The 16906-nt window shown below is 36.8% G+C and overlaps 3 protein-coding genes across 5 annotated transcripts; 1 reads left to right on the top strand and 2 right to left on the bottom strand.

The window, feature by feature from the left end:
- Nucleotides 1–2275: 2275 nt before the first annotated feature.
- LOC109170292 (G-type lectin S-receptor-like serine/threonine-protein kinase At4g27290) lies at nucleotides 2276–5850 on the top strand. 2 transcript variants are annotated; one of them, XM_019319334.1, is made up of 7 exons: nucleotides 2276–2766; nucleotides 2998–3984; nucleotides 4219–4478; nucleotides 4581–4791; nucleotides 4884–5121; nucleotides 5210–5360; nucleotides 5430–5850. In XM_019319334.1, the coding sequence occupies exons 1-7, from the start codon at nucleotides 2448–2450 to the stop codon at nucleotides 5736–5738; spliced, it is 2475 nt and encodes an 824-aa protein (XP_019174879.1). In that variant the 5' UTR covers nucleotides 2276–2447; the 3' UTR covers nucleotides 5739–5850. The 2 variants fall into 2 exon arrangements, with proteins under 2 accessions (XP_019174879.1, XP_019174878.1); XM_019319333.1 differs by having other exon boundaries at nucleotides 2977–3984.
- Nucleotides 5851–6019: 169 nt separating this feature from the next.
- Nucleotides 6020–11613, bottom strand: LOC109170293 (CSC1-like protein RXW8). Of its 2 annotated transcripts, none has more exons than XM_019319335.1 (12): nucleotides 11328–11613; nucleotides 10336–10726; nucleotides 9741–9887; nucleotides 9212–9275; nucleotides 8876–9085; nucleotides 8159–8329; nucleotides 7763–8061; nucleotides 7392–7680; nucleotides 7027–7305; nucleotides 6717–6950; nucleotides 6456–6633; nucleotides 6020–6335 (listed from the first exon to the last, which is right to left on the bottom strand). In XM_019319335.1, exons 2-12 carry the CDS (start codon nucleotides 10614–10616, stop codon nucleotides 6259–6261), a joined length of 2229 nt encoding a protein of 742 aa, XP_019174880.1. In that variant the 5' UTR covers nucleotides 10617–10726; nucleotides 11328–11613; the 3' UTR covers nucleotides 6020–6258. The 2 variants fall into 2 exon arrangements, with proteins under 2 accessions (XP_019174880.1, XP_019174881.1); XM_019319336.1 differs by having other exon boundaries at nucleotides 9248–9275.
- A 1139-nt stretch (nucleotides 11614–12752) lies between these two features.
- On the bottom strand, nucleotides 12753–16103 carry LOC109170294 (squalene monooxygenase-like). Its single transcript, XM_019319338.1, has 8 exons — nucleotides 15764–16103; nucleotides 15256–15367; nucleotides 14936–15110; nucleotides 14312–14480; nucleotides 13903–14121; nucleotides 13538–13813; nucleotides 13170–13448; nucleotides 12753–13076 (listed from the first exon to the last, which is right to left on the bottom strand). The coding sequence occupies exons 1-8, from the start codon at nucleotides 15992–15994 to the stop codon at nucleotides 12969–12971; spliced, it is 1569 nt and encodes a 522-aa protein (XP_019174883.1). The 5' UTR covers nucleotides 15995–16103; the 3' UTR covers nucleotides 12753–12968.
- Nucleotides 16104–16906: the final 803 nt, after the last annotated feature.

Genomic DNA, 16906 nt, shown 5'->3' with positions numbered 1-16906 from the left:
GGTTAAATAATCATCAATATGAGTTGTTTGATTAATTAATTTTTTTTAATTATTTTTTGTTCTAAAATGTTAAAATTAAAAAAATTATTTAAAATAATTTTTTCAATTAGTTTTTTGAAAAAATCATTTGTATGTAATCAGTTAACAACTAATTTACCAATTATTTTTTTACAATCAACTAATGCTATTAACTAGTTAAATTCACTAACCAAATCAGTTAATAACTAACCGTAATTTACCAAACACCTCATTGCAGTGAAATACAAAACCTATTCTACGAACGTTCCGAATAGAGACAAGTCGTTGCAGCCTACAAAAGCAGGCCAAGGACAAAGTGCAATCGTTATATCCTACACCACGGCGCACATAGCATTGTGCGCCGCGCCTCCCAAAACGACGTCGTTTTGGGGTAGTGTTGGGAGGCGCGGTAGGAAGTTGTTGAGATTATGTGTATTTGTTCACAACGTTATGTGTATTGGTTCATACAGTTATGTGTATTTTTTATACAATTATGTACATTCTTTTTATACAATTATGTATATCTGAATCAGAAAATTTGTGTGTATTATGTTAAGAGTTGATGTGTATTATGTTAAAAGTTTATGTTTATTATGTACTAGTTTTTTACGCGCATTGCGCGATTGAGATAATGCCCAATACTTTTTTGTTAAATAAGTACTTTAAAGTATATTAAGGCATGCCCAATACTTTTTTGTTAAATAAGTACTTTAAAGTATATTAAGGCAGGGCCAAATGCTGATACGTACAAGGAATCTGCCCACTTTGGACATAATTCCGGCATTGCCGCCGCCGAGGTTCAAACCTTGGTCTCTTCTCCCAAATACTACCCACTAAACCATTGAGCTAAGCCCGTGCGAGTTAAATAAGTAATTCTAAGTTTACAAATGCAAGATAATATAGTCAAGATTGATTATAATTGTCAATAAAATAATTGTATAGGTATAGTTGAAACCAAATACGGGACATAAGGGAGAACAAATAAAAATTAGGGCATAAAAAAGATAATAGATAATGTAATGAATATAATCAATTGATGAATTTGAATGTAAAAATTTTTACATTTGAGAAAAATAAAGACAATATAACTAATGAAAATATTTCTTTTAATTAATTTATTGATAATTAATATTTTATTTTTCACTGAATAAAGACATTGTAAGGACAATGTAGCAAATATAATCAATTAATAAATTTGAATATAAAGAATTTGTATATTGAAGAAAAATAAAGACAATATAACTAATAAAATTATTTCTCTTATTTAATTTATTGATAATGAATATTCTTTTTTTTTTTTTGAATAAAGGCATTGTGGACACATAATTCTAAATTAAAGAAATGCATATGTATTATTTTTTTTTGTAACTACTATTTTTATTTTTTTTGTTTTGAATGGTAACTACTAAATTATTATTTATATAATTTAGTAAGAGTAAAATAGAATACTAATTATGCCAACTTTGATTGGGATGAGGTTCGAACCTAAGACTTTTTTTATTTTATTTTTTTTTTATTGAAATCAATGAGTAAGTTAACGGTGAACTAACGGCAATTCTTAAAATTTTAACGGAATTAGTAACGGTGTGGGGGTATTTTAGGAAATTTTAGTGTAAAATTTAAATCTGATCAATCTTTTAATCAATCTGAGCCATTCATTTGATTAAAATCTGTGACCGCCATTTTTTCTACCCATTATAGGCCTAACTCTCTTGGGCTCTTATTAGTATAGTAGATAGTAGATTATGTTAGATTATGTGTATTATCTTTTAAAAAGAGTATGTATATTTTGTTATATAATTATGTACATTCATGTATAACATTATGTGTATTCTAGTATAACATTATGTACATTCTTAAACAGCGATTTTTTTTTAAAGAAAAAACTACTGCCATTCACTGGGGCGGAAAATTTCAAAAAAAAAATAATTAAAACGACGTCGTTTTGTATCTGGGCGCATAGTACAACGCACCCCGTGGTGTAGGATATAAATTGCCGACAAAGTGCGTGGAAAGACATTCATTGACTTGGACACGACAAGCCCACTATAGGCTTCAATTCTCTCCTTTCAAATGTGGTATCAAATCAATTACACTGCACAACCTTAAAATTCAACCTCACTATTGGTCCGGACATTGACCTTCGACATATAATTTACTAGTAAGTTGTTTTCAAAAAAAAAAAAAAAAAAAATAGTAGTAAGTTATATCCATTTAAGAAATAAATATGTATACAGTTTCATTTTCGATCACATTCCCTCTTATTAGATGGTTGTCTTTTCTTCTTTCCATTGCAACTTGCAGTTTAACAAAGACTATTCCATCACCTCCATTTGTGGAAAATCTACAGAACCATTTCCAGATTTTGTCTGTATTTTAACTATTAGAATATTAATCCAAGCTTAATTAATTAAGTGCTTAACCCATCCATGGAAACTCTCTCTCTTCTCCTTCTTTCCTACCTCCTCCTATTAGCTCCCAAACTACAATCTTCCCATGCAACCGATTTCATTAATTCTTCTCAAATCTTTGGCTATGGAGACGCCATCATCAGTTCTTCCGGTGGACGCTTTGAACTGGGATTCTTCAACCTCGGAAGTTCCTTCAAACGATACTATGTTGGCATATGGTACAAACAAATATCCGTGCAGACCATTGTATGGGTCGCCAACAGAAATGCTCCCATCTTCAATACATCCGAGGTTGTCCTCAAGCTCATCCAACCAGGCCGCCTCGTTCTTCTTGACGGTAATTTATTCCTAATTGCATGATTTTTGAGTGATCAGGAAAATTCGCAGTCTGATCTGTTGGGTAAATTTAATTTTGTAGTCTTAATCTGATAAAAGATCGTAATAATGGATATAAATCAGTCTTGATTATTTATAAGTGACACTCTCAGATCAAGATTGGTCTTACTGAAAGTTAAATTTATAAAGTTGACTTGATTTTTTATTGTAGGTAAGAAGGAAAGGGCCAACAACACGGATGTTAATAATTCTACTATCTTATGGTCTACTAACACGTCGAGACCGGTGCGGAATCCGATAGCTCAATTGTTGGATTCCGGGAATCTCGTCGTCAGAGATGCCGCCGACGAAAACCCGGAGAATTATCTCTGGCAGAGCTTTGATTATCCGACGCAGACTTACTTGCCGGATGTGAAATTCGGGAAGAATTTGGTTACTGGTAAAGAGGTTTACTTCACGGCGTGGAAGAGTGACGACGACCCTTCTTCCGGCGACGTTACGATGCACTGTGATCCCGCCGGGTATCCACAGACCATCATCAGAAACGCGACGGCCGTGACGTACCAGACAGGGCCGTGGAACGGGCTCCGGTGGAGCGGAACGCCGGCGTTATCAAGAAACCCAATCTACACCTACAATCTGGAGTTGGACAAGGAAAAAGTATGGGTCGCATATCATCTTCTTAGAAACTCCGTTTACATCCATTTAACCCTGTCGCCGGCCGGCGTTTTACAGAGCGAGACGTGGGTGGAGCAGAGCAAGACATGGGCGAACTACATAAATGTGCCGTTAGATGTCTGCGATTCCTACGGAATATGCGGCCCCAACGGCCTCTGCAGCATCGATATCTCCCCAGTTTGTGCTTGTTTCGACAAGTTCTTGCCCAAATATGAGGGGCCATGGGACCGGACTCACTGGTCGGAAGGGTGTTTCCGGCGAACGCCGTTGAATTGTAGTGAAGGATCCGACGGGTTTCTCCTCTACTCCGGGATGAAATTGCCGGATACCCGAAACTCCTGGTTTAACAAGACGATGACGCTGCAAGATTGCCAGCAAGTTTGCCTCAACAACTGTTCTTGCACGGCTTATACTTATCTGGATATAAGTACTAATCCAGGAACAGGATGTTTGCTTTGGTTTGATGATTTGATCGATACCAGAACACTTTCTCAGAACGGGCAAGACATTTACATTCGAGTGGCGGCTTCAGAATTGCCAAGTAAAATGTTAAATAAATAAATTAAAGCTTGCTGACTTTTATGATACTAAGATAAGATACAAAATGTCCTTAAAAAAAAACATTATAAATTAAATAATGAACTTTGCTGTGATGTAATTGAGTGGCTTATTACTCCTGTCCCTGTCTAGACATTAAAATAATTCTCCAGCAAGGTAACATATTAAAAGTGGACCAATAATTAATTAATTATTCTATATGGGTGCATGCATGCAGTCTCCAATGGAGTTTCAAAGGGAAAGAGAAGAAGAGATATCCTTATAGGGAGCTTATTATCAGCATTTGGAGTACTTACCCTGCTAGGGGTAGGGTTGATGTTATATATTCGGAAAAAGAAGAGGAAGGAGAAAGGAGAGATGAGCACACAACAAGATTTTGAGCTGCCACTCTTTGACTTATCTACTATTACTAGAGTTACGGATAATTTCTCTTTCAACAACAAGATTGGAGAAGGCGGATTTGGACCTGTTTACAAGGTAATTACTCTGCGGATTTAACTATTAATAAGTGTAAGTAATGTGTTACGTTATTTGTTATAGTAATTGTAATTATCGATCGAGCTTTGAATGAATTGATAGGGTGTGCTAGAAGATGGAATGGAAATAGCGGTGAAACGACTATCGAAGAGTTCTACGCAAGGACTCGATGAGTTCAAAAATGAAGTTGTTTATATTGCCAACCTTCAACATCGAAATCTTGTGAAGCTTTTAGGCTGCTGCATTCAAGGAGAAGAAATGATGCTAGTCTATGAGTACATGACCAACAAAAGCTTGGATGCATTCATATTTGGTTTGTTTGTTTTAATCTCCAACACCATATTTTACAGCACTATATATATTGCACCATCAATATTAATATGTTTTTTTTTTTTTTTTGGGTAGATTCAACAAGGGGTAAATTACTTGATTGGCCTATACGCTTCAACATTATCAATGGTATTGCTCGTGGGCTGTTATACCTTCACCAAGATTCTCGATTGAGGATAATTCACAGAGACCTCAAAGCCAGCAATGTCTTGCTTGATAAGGACATGAATCCAAAGATATCGGATTTTGGCTTAGCTAGAAGTGTAGGAGGGAATGAGGTCGGAGCAAACACAAGCCACGTGGTGGGAACACAGTACGTATCGATCTGCCTTAGCTTAGCTTTATTCTCATCATTTACATCAGTCATGCTTAATGATAACTTCTTTGATTAAATGATGCAGTGGTTATATGTCTCCGGAATACGCGGTAGATGGGCTGTTCTCAGTCAAATCAGATGCATTTAGCTTTGGAGTTCTTGTCCTCGAGATTATTAGTGGCAAGAGAAATCGAGGATTTTCTCACCAAGATCACAACCATAATCTTCTTGGCCATGTAGGTGTTACATCATACATAAATCTCCCAATTTGCAAATAAAGTCTAATTTTTGTTCAAACTGGATAGGCATGGATGCTTTACAAGAAAGAGAGATCAATGGAATTACCAGATGACCATTTGGCTGTTTCATGCGATGCATCACAAGTTGAACGATCGGTTCACATAGGTCTGTTATGTGTGCAACAACGTCCAGATGATCGACCAAACATGTCTTCTGTGGTTATGATGTTGGCTAATGAAAACTTGTTATTACCTGAAGCTAAGGAGCCTGGTTTTTTTACTGAAAGAAGGATAGCAACTTCAGAATATTCTTCCAGCACTCAAGGAGGGAGTTCTGTAAACGAAGTCTCCGTTTCACTCCTAGATCCCCGCTAAGATTAAGTGACACAAACACAACTAGGTTTATCCTTTATGTTTTACTTGCAAATCATCAAAGTACATGTTCATTTAGCTAGTTTTTGTTTTGGTACTTGTATTTTTGACTAATTTTTTGTTTACGTTCTTCCAAATCTAATACCGCTTTCTTTTTTACGTTCTTCCAAATCTAAATACACACTACCGTTAACCCTTAATAATCAAAGGAACCGTAACAAAATGTAATTCTTTTCTTTTGCCAGATAACCTAAAAATCCCACAAAGTAAAACCACGTTAACGATAACTTGCCCGAACTCCCCTTCCTTTTGTATTAAAAATCAAAATTGATGTATGAATATTACAGATATGTACAGACGACATGTTTTAATTTCTTCTCTTTCTGTACATATTTGCAGGCTTCATGAGCTCTTGAGAACAACAATGTACTGTACTGTTACATTTTCACAATAAATTTGTGTAGCTATCTGTCTGCCTCTTCTCTTTCCATGCATGCACTTTCTGATCTGAGCTCGCTCGCTATTACTTGCCCACCTCTTCAATCTCTAAGTTTGTGTGGCCATTCCATGATCCTGCAGGCATGTCGGGTTTCAAAGCGGCTGTGCCACAAATATAGACAGCTCGGCCAAATTAATTAAATGATTCATGTTTTTCATTCTACTACAGATCGAGTTTGACAGAATAACCGGGATGATGAAAATAATGAAGTTAAGTTGAACCTGGATTCACGTCGTCTTCTAGTTCTTGAAGCATGCTTTGTTCCTTGGGATTCAAGGGATGAGGGCTACCTAGAGTGACTGAACTTCTTCTGAACTGACAATAAGCCGACGTCACCTTTTGGTAGATATCTTTCATCCGCTCTTCCTGCTCATCCTTCCTATCCATGTCAACCAGGATCTGCACAGCATTCGATAAATAAGAGGCTCGCAAGCAAACTAACAGGATAGACGATTCTGATGATGAGATGGTGTATGACGTACCTGTGCAGGGAGGTTTCTGAATACCGGATGAAATCTTTGCCTGCAATACTCGTTGAAAAGGAGTGTGCAGATTATCAAAGGAAACGTGAATCCCGATGCCACAGTGGATTTTTTGAGCCCAAACACTCCCAAAGCTATGATCTGTGTGAGCACCAATGAGAAGATGGTTGCCTTGTGCACAATGATCCAATAAAGACCCCCGGTCTGGTACTTTGTAACATATACGTTGAGAATCTGAAAATAACGTGTTGTCAATCACATACAGCGTATAGTATAGTATAGTATAGTAAAATAAAAGACGACGACTTACCTGATTGCGGTATATAATGTAAGCAAGGGCAAAGTAAACGAGCAACGGGATCAAAATTAGAGGTGCGAGGATAGAACAGGTATATCCCAGGAGCGCAAGGAGGAGGACCCTAGGATATTCAGTGTGATACGGGAACGTCATGGTTCCATAAGTTGACTCATCCTTGTTCAACAGAATATATCTATAGAAAAGGTTGCACAGAATTCCGAACGGTTGCATCAGCTCACACGACAAACTTGCCCACCCCGACGTCATAACATAAGTATTAAAGAAGGCTGCCTGCAAAATATTAAATCACTGTCACACTTGCAACAAATTAAATAATCGATGTAAGAGAGAGAGAGAGAGAGAGAGAGAGAGATAACCGTAGTTGGAACTGCTGTGGCAAGGAGGTTAGGTAAGTCTTTGAGATTTTTACCCAGCTTAGCAATAGCACTCCATCCATCGATTACAGACCCAGAAATTGTCTGTGCGAAGAAAACATTCCAAATCATGAAGTACAAAATCTTAATGCATGCACTCTTCTTCCTGTCACTACGTGAGATTGAGCCTTCCATCGTAGAAAAAAAAATCATTATCGGAGGAACCATGTAAGAAAACAATATTAACACGACACTTGGTAGATATCCTGTAACAAGTTCAACCACCAACTTCCTGCAAGTAAACAAAAACAAACACAATCTCAGATGCTGAATTCTCGAGACCATAAGACAATATCCGGATACGAATACTTCACCCCTTCAACGGTCCTTTTAGAAATGGAAATGCATGCTGCAGCTTATCGAGGTGAACAAGGCCTTGGGTTAGAGACACTGGCACAAGGAAGAAGGCCACGAAGAAGAAGGAAGCCACAAGAATAATAATTTTACGAATCCAAAGAAGCCTATACGGTACACAAATGTTTGACCAATACATATCTCTGGGTTCTGGAGCAAGATCTGTAACCCATAACATTGGATTTGGAGATTTAATTCCCTGTGAAGCAACCGAAGCAGCATACCGAGTCCTGAAAAAAACTAAAGCAGCTGCACATTCCTAAAAAAAAAAATCATTTGCACAATTATGTTAGGATCCTGTTTTACCCAAAACGAAAGAACTAGAAAGACATGCAAAGTTTCAAAGCATCTATTACCTGATCTCTAAAATCCGAAAACAAATCAGTACTTTCTTGATCACTTTCAGAGCAATCACTAGTAAGGATCCTGAAAGATGCTGATGTTCCACCACAGATGCCGCATCTCAATAAGCTCCCATGCCTTTGAGGGGTTGATTTTAGCATCCTATAAAATTTTTCTGCATCGGTCTGTGGTTATATACACACAATATCAACCATTAATCAACACAATCTCACAATTTGTATTTTGAACAACTATACTGCCTAGCAGAAGGGGAATATTTAATTTAGTACAATACTTATTTTCCCTCATTCATGGCACCCAAGAATACTATGCCTTATTTTCCAGCAAGCATGTAGTAAATAATTTCATAATAAACAGCAAAAAAAACGCAAGCAGCTGATTCAAAAGTCCAAAGGGGTCAAATCTTTGTCCTCAGTGCTCAGCAGCATAATCTATGAGGCTAGATCTAATGCCTTCACAACAATGATTCCAAATGATCCAACAATGGCTGGGAAAGGTTCTGATCAATTTTAGCATGACAATCCCATCACCATGGTTGTGCAACTATTTTCTAAGACCATGACTACAATGCAGTGTGTCTAAGCCAAATAACAAGCATGACGTTCCCAGGATAAGAAAAAGATATCGAATTACAGAAATAATCTTTTCCCCCCAAAAAAATCATAAAAACCATTAGCAAACAATCAGAAAAAGGTCTCTTAGATACTTACCACCAGTCTCTGAACAACACCCGACCGGTATATGATTTGATGAGTTAAATAGCTTGATGCATAATAACTTGTAAAGAATTTTGCCACCAGCTCACTGTACGATTCTTCTTCAGACCGTGGGATACCACGAACAAGAACCGTGAAATAACAAGGGTTGGAAACAGATGAACTAATGTAAGCCAACCTCATTTTCGTGATGTATTTGTATTCCTAAGAAAAAGTGGCAAATCTTCAATGATGAAAGAAACAGATACTTCTTGAAAGCTTATGTTTTCTGTGGGTGTAAAAAAAAATATTACAGTAATAGATAACAGATATGGCCTTGAATATCCTTACAAAGTATAGGAGAATGCAAGTAGAGAATGAAATCACGTATAACGCTAGGCAATGAGCCCAAAGCCTGACAAGGAAAATTGAAGACAAAACAAAAGTAAGAACAATTGCAAACATAAAAAGATGGGAAGCAGGAGGTAAATAAAAATTTCAAACAATGGCAAGTTTGTACTGTATGGATCGCATTATAATAAATCCATCCAAGATACAGTAATAATTTCTCCATAGACAACCAAATTAACTCTGATTGCTTGCAAAATCTGTCCTCGAGTCCTTAGAATGAAAAATAAGAAAATTTTGCAAGTTTGCAGACTTTCAAGTGTTTGTTAAGATAAAATCAAATGATGGCCATTGGGTCAAAAGATACAACCAAATAAGTTTTCAAACAAATGGTAGACATTTAGTCAAATGCAGGTTATCTTGCACAGTGCACCAATGTTTGTAAATTTGAAAAGATAACATCCTAATTCATCTGAAAACTCAGGGTTGAAATGATGTAGATTGTCAATATCAGAAGATATATGTATCATACCACTGAGACCCTTCCTTGACATTTTCAATGGTGAAAATCTCCAATGAGTCCTCAGGAGCCAGCTCGTGTGCTACATCCTGCCCGAAATAGTTGAGTGGCAGCACAAGGAAAAGGCAAATGGAAGCAGCAATGGAGAATATTCGGATACTGTACATAATAAAGCACAGTTAAATGTAAGCAGTGGAGGATCAAAGTAAAGCAGTAGAGAAGGTAAGAACAGTTGAAAGCAAAGACCTAAGAAAGATGAAGGCAATCATATGCAGTCTTAGATTAGTGTTCAATATGAATTTCAAGATTGAAATTTGTTGATGTTGGCATAACGTTACAAGGTTTAGTGTGAACGAAAACAATCCCTCATATCATCTGTACCTCAGTATATTTCAGCATCAGAACCAAAAAACAATCCTTCTCAACCAAAGCATTAAAACAGTCATGGCTGATTGATCTAATATCCATTAATAGATTCCTTCATCTAATATAATTTCACAGTGAGTACTACTTTTTAGTGAAAACTTACAAAAACTGAAACATGTTAAAGACAACAAATAATTTGAGGAAAAATTAATTTAGTAAAAAAGAAACAATACGAAATCACCTGAAAACAATTGTACGATCAAAGACCAGAGCATCCAAGCCTCCAACAGCATTTATTTCTTCATCAGTTGTCTCCCATGCCTTCATAAACCAACTAGGAGAAGGGACAAATCGTTCAAAACAAAGAGGATCAGGACGCTTTGGTCCCAAATGAGCAAGCTTCTGTCCAAAGTACACACTGACCAGGCTTGGTTGCTTCCTTAAAACTGAATACAGAATGAAACAAACCACACACACTACTGTGTTCATACCAGCAGAGGTCAAGAGTGCAGATAGATTCATCTTTGTTCAAAATACAATGCGTAATCTTAAGGCAACTCATTTGCAAAATCATCCATTAAAGGCAAAGAGTTGCCACAAAATAAGCCCCGGTGTTCTCAGAAGCCTAGAAGCTGCAAAAGTAAAATAATAAAATCATAAAAAGTTAAGTTCTTTTCTCCGTTGGTACAGGCAGATATCAAAATGAATTTATATATATATATATATATATATATATATATATATATATATATATATATATATATATATAGATATATATGCATAATGACAAACCACAGAGCATACAGAAGCAAACAAGCAACAATCCGTTGCCATGTCCCCAACTTATAAATGATTTCTCATAGAAGAGCATATCAATAACTTGTTTCAATTGGCTTCAACTAAGTCCTTCCAGTTTGACAACTATACTCAACTTTATAAATGCAGGATTAAGAAAAGTTGCAATTTTTACATTTCCGAAATCGCAGAAATAATTATTTAGCAATAATAACTAAATCTTTTCGCATACCCACAAAATATCTCCTTCTACAATAAACCAATCAATTACTACTTCCCCAATGTTCACAGACCGATAAATATAAACTGGACTGCTCGCAGAAAATTAATGCATCGCGAATAAAAATCTCGAAAGCAGAAGATAAGATCAATCGCCCCGTTTTCAAAAGAAAAAGGAAAGCAATAGATTTTACAAAACAAAAGGGGACAAATACTTACCCTTTTAAACGAAAATCGTGATGTTGCCTTGAAGGGATATATGATAGAAAGATTGCTTTGGATTGGGAGGGAAAAGAGAGGGCAAAAAAGGGAAAGAGAAAAAAAAGAAAAGATTGAATTTTGGTTGAAAAGGAGAAGAAAATGAATGAAAGAAAAAACCCTAATGAATGAGATTCTATCGCGAATCAATTTTGGGTTTGGAATTCTCATTGAAATTGAAATGCGGAAGAAGTGGGTGGTGAGACAGATGCGATTTGCTGGCGATTTGAAAGATAATTGGAAAGGCGCCTCAATTTGTTGCTTCTACGTAAGATTGAGTTGGCAAAACAGAAACGCCACGTGGAGTGCAAGGATATAGCCTGTCCAAACGGCTGAAAACCGACTTAACCGTCGCTTGCATAAACTATTAAACCACAAGTCCCGCCGCATTAGAGACTTGTACGTTCCGCATCCATCCTTCAACCTCATACAATTGAACTAATGTTGAAGAGCTTTTTGGATAACTTTTGTGGTCTCCAAAATTCTTTATTTTACTCCACAAACTATAACTAAGATATAGATTATAGAACCCAAAGATATTAACAATTAAAAATGAACGTGAATGATAGTATATGACACAATATACAATTAGAAGAATGATTACGAATAGTCATGATAAATGACAATGCAATTTTATTTTTAGATTTAATATTGTTTCAGACTTAATAACTTAACAATAAAATTATGAATGGACATAAATATTCGTTATATGAAATTAGATTATTAGAAAGCAATTACCGTATTAAATTTGTGTGATCGAAATATATGATGACGCCAAAATAGAAAGATGAGATCCTCATAAAGTAATCATGGAGACAAATCAAAGAGTTGATTAATAGATATTGGTATTGCTTAATTAAAGGTGTGTTTGAAAATGATTTTTCAGGTTTTTAGTGTTTGGCTAAAAGGGAGAAAATAGAAGTCAATGAAAAATAGGGGTGTAATCAATGACAGGAGATTTTCTAAAAAAAAATTATTTTTTTATTTTTTGAAAATTTATTTTTTTAATTTGCAACAATAAATTAATTTTTTTAATTTGTAACAATAAAACAATCAATCAACCGCTACCACCACCACCGTCATAATATATTTTAAATATTTAAAATTTGAAATTAAATAAAAATATGCTTATTTTTCAAAAATCATTTTTTTTATTTTTCAAAAACACCCTAAATATATTTATCGTAAAATCTCAACTAGTTGACGGAACTTCCATGATCACATTTAAAATAGCCTCCAATCAACACACGCACACACACATATATATATATATATGGACTAATTGGCGATCTTTCATGATCATATTCATTACTGTTTGTAGACATTGTGGGGATTGCTCGCTCCAGAGTGATAATTATTCATGTGTTCTAAACTACGGAGTATATTTTAATCATAGGAAGTAATTGACAGTTTACATTACATCGCCATAGTAATCTGTAAAAGATTGATGCTGGAGAGTACATGAGACAGGAATCTATAAATGTTGTGCACAATATTTACTTGAAGTTAATGAACAAAAGTGGAGAAAGAGACAAATTAGAGATACAATAATATATTTGTTGAATGGAAGCATATATCCCCGCGGCCGGCCGCCGCTTTGATTTAGCAGGACGCAGGAGGAGCTCTGTAATATGCCGGAACAGTCGCCGGGAAGAACATCTGCCTAACTCCTTCTGCCTTGATGATGGGGAGGATGATGGCCGATGCACTCTGTAAATATTTCATTTTCATCACACACAAGTTAAAATCCAAGGAAAGTGGGGAAAGAAAGAAAGAATGAGAGATTGAAATACGAGGGCGCACCGAGATTAATCTTGCTCCGATCCACATCCGTTTGAGCGAGGGGAAAGGCAGCAGCAAACGCCCCACGCCATAGATTGCAACAGCAAAGAAATGGCAGACGAGGCTCAGTGGTCGAGGGTTCAACCCGGAGAGCAGAGACACGGGGCCGTTCGAGAAAACCCCTCCGAGGCTCAAGTAATCGAAGCACGCCTGCCGCATTTCTTTCCTTGCTTGATCGGGCGAGGCGCAAAACACTTTGTAAAGTGCACCTGCCAATGTATTGATGGTCGATGCCACGGGCTGCAAGACACACAAACATCAAACATACAAGCGGATTGAGAGGGCAGTCCCGAAAATGTAAGCAAATTCGAGCGTTTGTAACAGTTTACCTTCCGCAAGGTGTAAAAAGATTCCAAATATTTGCAGAGAGTGGGTGCATCGTTGAGATCTTGCAAAGGTCTGAGAAGATTGCGTAGGACGACTATATCCGACAACGCTACCGTCATTCCTCCACCAGTTAAGGGATGGCGCATGTTGAAGGCGTCGCCCATTAGCAAAGCCCCGGGGGTGGGATGAGGAGCGGCAGGCATGCTTCTGTTCTGCATCGTCCTAATGTTGCCCTTATCAACAGCAGCAATAAACGCATCATACAGCTCCGGAGGGACCTGAGACCAGATTGTTACTAATTTAGAATACAAGTTCCCGCTATCTATTATTTGTCATTACTAAAACGCCAGTAGTTTTTAACGTCTACCTGGGGAGCAACAACGGTCTTCAAATATTTGGCCATTTCACCATTCAAAATAGACGGTACCTTTTGACCGGGAACATCCACCAGGCACCGGATCTCGGTACTGCTTATGGGATAAAACAAGATAGGCGATGGATCTCCCAGAATAACATGTCCATGGTTTGCATGTGGAAGTCGGCAGTTCTCCAGGACCAAACCAACAAAACAAGAAGGCACATCGACCTGCAGAATAAAACATAACATTTGCAGTCAACATCAAGAGAAAGGACAATAGAGAAACACCAAAAATATAAAACTCTAAAGAAAGTCGTTATACAAATGATGCTTGCTATTTTGAACGTATTCAACTATAAATAGCCTGCAATTTTGTCATCAGTTAAAATGAAAACAAACAATTCCGATTCGTCCTTACCTTGGGGCTGCAAAGTGACCGTCTCAAATTTGAATAACAACCGTCACATACAATGGTCAACGGCGCATATGCTTTCAACTCTTCGCCAGATTTAGACTTATACTGCACCCCTTTAATGGTTCCCTTCTCTTCAAGCAAGGATGTAACAGTCCCTTCCTCCAATTGGACACTAGTACATATATATATATATATAGGTAATGAGTAGAAGCATTGATCAGTGAAAAGACAATAACTTCAAAGGAAAAAATTGTGAAGACACAGAAACTAGTGACAGATCCTAAGCAAACTGTTATAATTTAAGATTGGGTCATGGTCACTCAACTGGGTTATAATGCACATGAGTCAAACCACACTAAAAGATTGAATCCAACCAATTAGCTAGTCTAACTTATGGCCTTATTTTATAGATGTGGACTCTTAACACATCCAAAGAAACAAGCAACGTCATAACCCCAAATTCCAAGTAAATGGTAATACACTTAGGTAGGGAGTTTCCAACGAGAAGTTCGGAAGATATAAAACAAAGAACACAATCTAAGCATCTGCAGGCCAGCCCCAGAAATGGGGCATAGAACTGAAAAAATCATCAGATTATATATCAGCAGAGAGGAAACATAAACATACTTGGGAAGAGATGCAGCTTTCTCCCTCATTCTTTGAATAAAACGCCCATTATGAAAGCTTCTTCCAGACACATCTGAATGAAACTTCTCCAAAGGATAAGAAAGGCGGGTGTTCTTCCCGTCCTTGAAGAGAGCATACCCAAATACTCGCTGCGCATCAATGTGTTCCACGCAGTCTGTAATCAGAGCTCAAAAGTTATACACTGAAAAAACGAAATTTAAACCCTAGAAGCCATACATAATATTTTCTCCATTCAATACGTGATGGGTTCACTTTAAAAGCTGAGGATGACTTATGTCTATGATAATCTGAATTTATACCTTCAAGACCCAACTCAATCAACTTGAGGTAACCACCAGGTTGTAGCAATTCTCCAACAATTCGGTCTGGCTCGCTCAAATCTCTCTCAATCACATGAACCCTACGCCCATCCTGCAACTCGAACCATAAAAGCTAAACTAAGAAATCTGTTTATTTTTCCATTTTACCAACAAAGTTTCATCTGAAAGTACTGGTCAGGAAGCATTCCTATTTCCTATTAATTGAGTGTTCAGAAAATTCAAATTTGGAATCTTGCGAACAGTCAAATTTTTTGTTCAAAGATCTTAGGATTTAACATCAGTATGGCCCAGCATCATACATCAGTCTCTGTTTTCATCGTCTTCCAATCAAAATCGCATATTTTAGTGAGATTACAACAGCTTCGACAGACTCTATACATATACGCTATAAAGATTGTTGACATAAGCAAAACTTTGAAATAAAAAAGTAAAAAGGATCTGCGTCATAAGAAAGCAAGAAAAGAGGAAGGGAGTTTAAGGTTTTAACCTTTCCGAGAGTGTGGGCCAGGGCGGCGCCGGCAACTCCGGCGCCGACAATGATGATGTCGACATCGTCGCGACCGCCGTCCCTCGATCTGCACTCGCCGTCGATAATGGTGGTTGTCTTGACGCCGTCCTTCTCACTCCCTCCTCCGTTTCTTCTAAAAAACAATGCGTAAGCCGCCACAAGCCCTAAAACCCCGGCGAGAAGCGTGCCGGCGAGATACTGATCCACCATTTTTTTCCGGACAGTGCCGAACGATGCCGCGCGCTCTCACTCTCTTTCTCTCCTCTGTATCTCTAAACCTCTCTCTCTCTCCGTCTCTAGCAAAAAGCAAAGGCTGAGATATACATACAATCTCTCTCTCCTCTCTCTCTCTCTCGTCTGGCAATGCGGTGTTGTTGCTGCGCTGTCGTTTGGTTTTTTGCGTTTAACGTTGATGTTGTGCAGTTGTGGTTGGAGTGAACGCAAGTACGCCCTCGAGAGATTTCGGGGCACCGATTGTAGTAATTAATAATTAAATATATGGGGAGTAAAGATTAAATAAAACATAGAAAATATATCGGAGAAACAAATAATAATTTCTTTTTATAGAATTAGGTAATGCTTGCATGAGATAATGAAATTTAGGCTTGAAAAATGATGGTTGTAATATGTACGTAAAGTGTGATTAGTGATTGTTAATGATATGATTGAATACAATTGATTTTTTATATTTTATTTTAAAGTTACAGGTCAGTGTCATTCGATACTAAATTTTAGATCAATTAAGTTACCTAAATTAATAATAAGTTTATTTTCTTTCATGTGATTTGAATTTTCAAAACTCTTTTTTTTTTTTTTAAAGTGGAATATGATTATTTTTGTTAGTTATAGTTTTAAATACATATTTTTTTAATTAGCTTGCAAGGCTCACCCATCCACATAAAACAAGTTAAATGTGATTTGTATTCAATCATATCATAAGTTACCTAAATTAATAATAAGTTTATTTTCTTTCATGTGATTTGAATTTTCAAAACTCTTTTTTTTTTTTTTTGTTTTAAAGTGGAATATGATTATTTTTGTTAGTTATAGTTTTAAATACATATTTTTTTAATTAGCTTGCAAGGCTCACCCACCCACATAAAACAAGTTAAAGCCCAACCA

This window comes from Ipomoea nil, unplaced genomic scaffold, assembly GCF_001879475.1.
Source record: "Ipomoea nil cultivar Tokyo-kokei standard unplaced genomic scaffold, Asagao_1.1 scaffold3321, whole genome shotgun sequence".
NCBI lineage: Eukaryota > Viridiplantae > Streptophyta > Magnoliopsida > Solanales > Convolvulaceae > Ipomoea > Ipomoea nil.
This window is presented reverse-complemented; position numbering and strand designations above follow the sequence as displayed.